The sequence below is a fragment of the Marmota flaviventris genome, chromosome 17, assembly GCF_047511675.1.
Source record: "Marmota flaviventris isolate mMarFla1 chromosome 17, mMarFla1.hap1, whole genome shotgun sequence".
NCBI lineage: Eukaryota > Metazoa > Chordata > Mammalia > Rodentia > Sciuridae > Marmota > Marmota flaviventris.
In genome coordinates this window covers 77,034,471-77,041,028 of record NC_092514.1, presented here as the reverse complement: position 1 = coordinate 77,041,028, position 6,558 = coordinate 77,034,471, and the positions used below count along the sequence as shown (strand labels likewise).

The window sequence follows — 6,558 nt, the reverse complement described above, 5'->3', positions numbered from 1 at the left end:
CCTCCAGAATCAGAGACGTCCAGCGGCAGGACCCTCTGGGCTTCAGTCTGGGCAGTCCTGGCAGGAGAATGGAGCCCCTGCTGGACCCAAGGGGCAGAAGTGAGTGACCATGGCCTTGTGCACCAGGGCAGCCCTTGGGATCACTGTTCCAACAGGCAGAGCCCACTCCAGGAACTGCCCTGGTCCCTAGTAGCACTGTGAGGGGGCCCTGGGAAGGCTCTAGGAACAGGAGCACTGTGTTGCTTTTGGTCTGCTGCAAAGGCCTGCGAGAACTGGGAGTCAGTCAAGAGCAGGTAAAGGCCAACTTCCTGGGGTTTAAAAACTTATTTTATTGAGGAATAACTTAAGATTTACAGGAGAGTTGCAAAGGCAGAGTAAGTGTCCCCTGATGTTGGCATCTTACAGAAACATGGCGTGACTGCCACAGCTGGGAGTTAACAATGGACTTACTTTTAAACGCCAGACTTCACTTGGTCTCCCAGCTCCTCCAGTGTCTTCCCTATTGAGCTGTTGCACTGGGTGGAAGAAGGAAAGGCACTCACCAAGAGGCAAAGGCTGGGGGTGGCATCTCATTACCAAGTTCCCTGCTGTCTGCCCAACAAGAAACCAGCCAACTGGGAGGTGGTTAGAGGTGCCAGCACAGGGTGAGTGCTGGGGCACGGGGGTAGGGCGGAGGTGGCCTGGAGTCCAGGGAGAATCCCTGAAGGCTGAGGCGGGGAGATGAGGAGCTGAGCCGGTGCAGAGGAACACAAAGGAAGGACCCAGACGCAGCAGGCCCTGCCTGGGCTGTCCCACCTTTGCCACACTCCCTGGGTTAAGGAGAGGCCACCTCCCGGGCCACTGCTTTCTCATCCACCACATGGGTGAAATATGAAATGAGTTACTGCAAGGTCACAATAGAAAGCCACTAAAATCAGCACTGAACTACAAAAATAAATCACAACATTTCTCTGAGCCCATCTTCCTCCCCACAATGGGAAGACACACCCACTTCTGGCAGAAGTGGAATTGCTGCCCGGGGCCTCCCAGCTCACTGAAGCCGGGGCTGCCACATCTACAAGGTCCCCTCCCCAGAGAGGGTCCAGCTCCAGTAGGGGTAGGGGATTCCTGCACCACCTCTTCCAGAGCACAGTCCAGAACGGGCCGGCGTGAACTTGGGCGAGGTCTCTGCCCAGATACAAAACAAAAAAAAATCAGTGCACACACGGCACCTCCCTCCCCGGCTCGGTGCGGGCACTCAGCTTGCAGACCCTCCCGCTGAGGGTCGCGGGCACGCGCAGGGCTGGGTGGGCTGGGGGCTGTCCGCCCACTCTCGGGCTTCCCCGCCGACGCCCTTTGTCCCGCGGGCCAATGGGCGGCCTGCTTGACTAAATAAGGCGAGGAGCAGTCGGGTGCCCCGTCCGTTACGTCCGCCCGGTGACTCAGGGTGGCCGCGGACCTCCCGGCGACGGGCGGGGCACGGGCCGACTTTGCCAAATATGGCCGCGCGGCGCGTTTCCACCCCCCCATCCCCCGCCCGCCCGCACACCTGGGCCACACCTGGGCTCCGCAGCGGGGCGCGCCCGGGAGAGAGGAAGGGAGGGGCAGGCAGGCGGCCCCGCAGGGAAAGGCCAGTGCCCGACCCCTCGCCGCCCGCAGGTGGGCAGAGGGCGGGCGTGGCGGGGCAGAGGTCGCCTGGAGCCGCGCCAGCACATGCGCAAAGGTGTCCGAGGCCACGCAGGTGCTCCCCGGCCGAACTTGGGGCTACCTCCCACCTCCCCATGGCTCTGGTGTGACACTGCACTTTAGGTCCCCGTCAGTGAAAGGCCTCAGCGCGGGTCAGCGGGCGCGCGGCTCTGCCCGGCAACCCGAGTCAGGGTGGGTTTTCTGGAAGTCCACCCCGCGTCCTCCCGTGGGTGGGGCACACTTGGTAGTCTTGCGGGTGCCCCTGGAAAATCTTGAGGGTTCGCACACTCAGCAGCCTCCCTGCTAGGCATGGTGGCCGTCCTCGAGGGTCTTCCGGCCAGCGGTGAGCCGTGCTGCTGCTTGGACCCGAGTCCGGGGTACGCGGGGGGGGGGGGGGGAGGGCACGAGTCGACCTTGCAAGGCCGAAGTGGCCCAGAGACAGCGAGTGTGGAACCTTCCTGGGGAGCCCGACCCCGCCCCCTACCTGTCCGGGTCCGGCCGAGCGCCCCGTGACCTTGAGTTAGTCCCCCGCGCCACTGCCGGCTCCTCCTCCAGCGCTCTCCCCTGCCGCCAGGCTGGTAAATTCTACCCGAAACCATTCCAAAAGCTTACGAATAAGCCCGCAGAAACCACAGGGCCCGCTCCCCCTCCCGGGATAATCAAGGGCACACGCCGGCAGGTGCGGCCAGGGCGCTGCCAAAGGTGACAGGTTCCCCGACCTGGGTTCCTAGGGTCGATACGCTCTGTGCCCAAGCCCACTCCGGTTCCGACCCCAGGTCTTGCCTAGGAACGGAGGAAGGCCGACAGTTAGAAAGCCAGGGTTCCTTCCTCGCCTCATTTCCCTGGAATGTCCACAGGTGACCAAAACGAAACAAAGCGCCCGCCACACCACCTCCTACGAGGAAGAGGGGTGGCGAGACCCCAATCCCGGGCGGCGCCCGCGTCTCGGGCCCGCGGGACCTGCGGCCTGGGCGCCCCCTCCTCCAGCGGAGGGCCGCTGTGGTCGTGCTGCGCCGGGACGGGCGGCCCCTCCCAGCGACCAGGACGGGCGCCGGCTCCGCGGGCCTGGGGACGCCCACCCACTACCCCCCAAGGGCGCCGGCCTTCGCGACCCAGGCCCTCCGCGGACCCAGCTGGGGAAGCTCGCGGGGGCGTCAGGGGCTCAAGGGCCCCCGCGAGCCCGGAGCCGCAGGGACTCACCCCAGCTCGGGGCGCGGCCCGCCCGGGACCCGGCAGTTTCGGTGCGCAGCAGGCCCTCCCCGCGGTGCGGCAGTCCCGGGGCGGGGCCGGCCGGTCCTCCGCGCCGCCCTCCCCGCGACCCCCGGAGGCCGGCCCGGCCCGCGCAGGGTCGGGGGCGCGCGGGGGCGGCGCGGGCGGGGCGGTTGGCGGCGGCGGCGCGGGCCGGGCCGGGGCCCCACGTGTCCCAGGCGGGCGGGCCAATGGGCGCCCGGCTTTCGGAAAGATCGCCATATATGGACATGTTCTGGGGCCGCGCGCGCCCCGCGCTCGCTTAAGTACCGGCGGGGGAGGCCGCGCTGGGTCTCACTCGCTGCCGCCGGCCCGCGCTCCGCGTTCTCTCGCTGCTCCGCCGTCCGTCCTCCGCCGGTAAGCGGCCCGCGTCCCCGCGCCCCGCGTCCCCGCGCCCCGACCCCGCTCCCGCTCCTCCGAGAGCCTGCTCGCCGCCCGGGAGCCCCGGCGGCTCCGCCCGCGGGAACAAAGGCGCGGGCCAGGCCGGCGCCCGCGGGCGGGGCGGGGCGGGGCGGCGCAGTGCGGACCCTCCGCGCCGCCGCCGGTGGTGGACGGTTGCTGCTCCCCGGCTCCCGCCCTGCGGGTCTGGGGCGGAAGGCTGACTGTCCTCCTTTGGGGAGGGGCCGTTCCTGAGCGCGAGGGTCCCCCTGAATGAGTCACATCTCTGAGCAGATCGCCATGGAAGAGGAAATCGCCGCGCTCGTCATTGACAATGGCTCCGGCATGTGCAAAGCTGGCTTTGCCGGCGACGACGCCCCCCGGGCCGTGTTCCCCTCCATCGTGGGGCGCCCCCGCCACCAGGTGAGTCGAGGCCCCCGGATCCTCCCTTGTGTGCACCCTGTGTGCGGCAGGACGGAAGCCTGACGCCTTCCCTTGCAGGGCGTGATGGTGGGCATGGGCCAGAAGGACTCGTACGTGGGTGACGAGGCCCAGAGCAAGCGTGGCATCCTGACCCTGAAGTACCCCATCGAGCACGGCATCGTCACCAACTGGGACGACATGGAGAAGATCTGGCACCATACCTTCTACAATGAGCTGCGCGTGGCCCCCGAGGAGCACCCGGTGCTGCTGACGGAGGCCCCCCTGAACCCCAAGGCCAACAGAGAGAAGATGACTCAGGTAGGGCAGAGCCCGGCCGGCGCCCTGTTCACAGTCATTTTCTGTTGAGCCTCATTTCCTGACGGTCAAGTGTCTCTTTGCTGTTCCAGGCTTCTGTTCCTCTCCTGGCATTTCCTCCCTGAGGCCTCCAGGTTTCTTGTGTGTTTCTGCCTGCGTTCTGTTCTTTTTCCACACATCACATTTGTGGCATGCGGCATGTAGTGTGTGGGCAGGGGTGGCCTGGGGTTCCTGCCTCTGACTGAGCTGCTCCTTGTCCCCCCAGATCATGTTCGAGACCTTCAACACACCGGCCATGTATGTGGCCATCCAGGCTGTGCTGTCCCTGTACGCCTCTGGTCGCACCACTGGCATTGTCATGGACTCTGGTGACGGGGTCACCCACACAGTGCCCATCTACGAGGGCTACGCCCTTCCCCACGCCATCCTGCGTCTGGACCTGGCTGGCCGGGACCTGACAGACTACCTCATGAAGATCCTGACAGAGCGTGGCTACAGCTTCACCACCACCGCTGAGCGGGAGATCGTGCGCGACATCAAGGAGAAGCTGTGCTACGTTGCCCTGGACTTCGAGCAAGAGATGGCCACTGCTGCATCCTCCTCCTCCCTGGAGAAGAGCTACGAGCTGCCCGATGGGCAGGTGATCACCATCGGCAACGAGCGGTTCCGGTGTCCAGAGGCACTCTTCCAGCCCTCTTTCCTGGGTAGGTGTCTGGATGGGGCACAGAGTTCAGGGCCTGGCCACACGGAAGTCTTCAGGCTGCTAAGGGAGAGCTTTGTTCCCTAGGTATGGAATCTTCCGGCATCCACGAGACCACCTTCAACTCCATCATGAAGTGTGACGTCGACATCCGCAAAGACCTCTATGCCAACACCGTGCTGTCGGGCGGCACCACCATGTACCCAGGCATCGCTGACAGGATGCAGAAGGAGATCACAGCCCTGGCCCCCAGCACCATGAAGATCAAGGTGGGCGTTTGCCTGGCCTGGCGGGTTACCTGGGCTGGGCTCTTGTGGAAAGGGCAGCTGCTTGGGTGTGGCCCCAGGATGTAGGGAGCAGGGTGCTGACTGTTGTCCTTTGCCTCCACAGATCATCGCGCCCCCTGAGCGCAAGTACTCTGTGTGGATCGGCGGCTCCATCCTGGCCTCGCTGTCCACCTTCCAGCAGATGTGGATCAGCAAGCAGGAGTACGACGAGTCGGGCCCCTCCATTGTCCACCGCAAATGCTTCTAGATGGACTGAGCAGGTGCCAGGCACCTGCTGCCTGAGCCGAATCTGAAGTATAAATTTGCTCTGGCAAATGTATACACCTCATGCTAGCCTCATGAAACTGGAATAAGCCTTTGAAAAGAAATTGTCCTTGAAGCTTGTATCTGATGTCAGCACTGGAACGTAGAACTCGTGGCTGATTTTGACCTTGTATTCAAGTTAACTGTTCCCTTGGTATATGTTTAACGCCCTGTGCATATCTTTGATTTAAGCCTTTAGTCCATGTGGCTCGGTCACCTGGTACCTGAGGTGAGAGCGTGCATAAAGGAGAAGTCCACAGCAGTGATCTGTGCAGGGTATTCATGTGTCGGCTGACAGACTTCCAGGATTGCTCGGGCTGGCAAGAGTTCCTGGGCCAGCTGTCACTTCTTGCCGGTCTAACAGGGTGGGAAAGTCCGAGCCTTAGGACCCAGTTTCCGTTCTTACCGATGTTCTCCCGCCTGACCACCATTGGTTATTACTTGCCTTGAGTTGGAAACGGTTTGCATTTACATCTGTAAATTTATTCATTTTAATTTATGTAAGGTTTTTTGTACTCAATTCTTTACCAGATGACAAAATTTTTGGTTTTCTACTGTTATGTGAGAACATTAGGCCCCAGCAACACTTAATTGAGTAAGGAAAAATAAAGTGCTACAGTACACTGAGGGTCTGCTCTTGTGCACATGTGTGTGTGGGGGGGGGGGGTGCAGGTGGACAGCGGTCTGGGGGGGGGTGGGGTGGGATGTGCTGTGCTGGGCCCTGCACTCAACCTCCCTCAAGCCAGAGGTGGAGCCTCTGCTCTGGAGTGGAACTCCCTTCTTGGGATGTCTGATCCCTAACCATAGACACTGCTTGCCACCAAGAGGTACCTGAGCAGCAAGGAGTGGTACCTCCTGAGGGCTCACAGGTCCTGGGCCCCCAGGTGGTGGGGTTGAAACTGAGGCTTGGAGGTTGCTTCTGGCTGGCCAAGCAGCCATCATGGGGTCAGTGCTGGATGTGCTAGTTGTCCGAGGCATGGCTCTGACTGGCCTGCAAATTGGACCTTGAAGGAGCCTGATCCCAGTTGAAGCCCAGGTAAGAGCAGCCAAATGTGCTTCTAGGGCAGAGCTGCCAACCTGGGGTTGGGGTTTAGGGTAGCCATGTCCTTATCGACCCCCTGCATTCAATCCCTAGCACCAGGAAAAAAAAAAAACTTGATTGTAATTAGAGGTGGTGAACTTGATTGTAATTAGAGGTGGTGAACTTGATTGTAATTAGAGGTGGTGAGTGGACGTGTG

General features: G+C 62.3%; 1 protein-coding gene and 1 long non-coding RNA gene across 3 annotated transcripts; one reads left to right on the top strand and one right to left on the bottom strand.

Annotated features, from left to right (window-relative positions):
* Window positions 1-305: 305 nt before the first annotated feature.
* On the bottom strand, window positions 306-3,006 carry LOC139702283 (uncharacterized). 2 transcript variants are annotated; one of them, XR_011704868.1, is made up of 3 exons: window positions 2,866-3,006; window positions 2,150-2,507; window positions 306-1,167 (listed from the first exon to the last, which is right to left on the bottom strand). It is a non-coding gene; the product is annotated as an uncharacterized lncRNA (long non-coding RNA). The 2 variants fall into 2 exon arrangements; XR_011704867.1 differs by lacking the exon at window positions 2,866-3,006 and having other exon boundaries at window positions 2,150-2,859.
* A 173-nt stretch (window positions 3,007-3,179) lies between these two features.
* Actg1 (actin gamma 1) lies at window positions 3,180-5,942 on the top strand. Its single transcript, XM_071602985.1, has 6 exons — window positions 3,180-3,270; window positions 3,586-3,714; window positions 3,793-4,032; window positions 4,295-4,733; window positions 4,817-4,998; window positions 5,120-5,942. The coding sequence occupies exons 2-6, from the start codon at window positions 3,592-3,594 to the stop codon at window positions 5,261-5,263; spliced, it is 1,128 nt and encodes a 375-aa protein (XP_071459086.1). The 5' UTR covers window positions 3,180-3,270; window positions 3,586-3,591; the 3' UTR covers window positions 5,264-5,942.
* The last annotated feature ends 616 nt before the right edge of the window (window positions 5,943-6,558 follow it).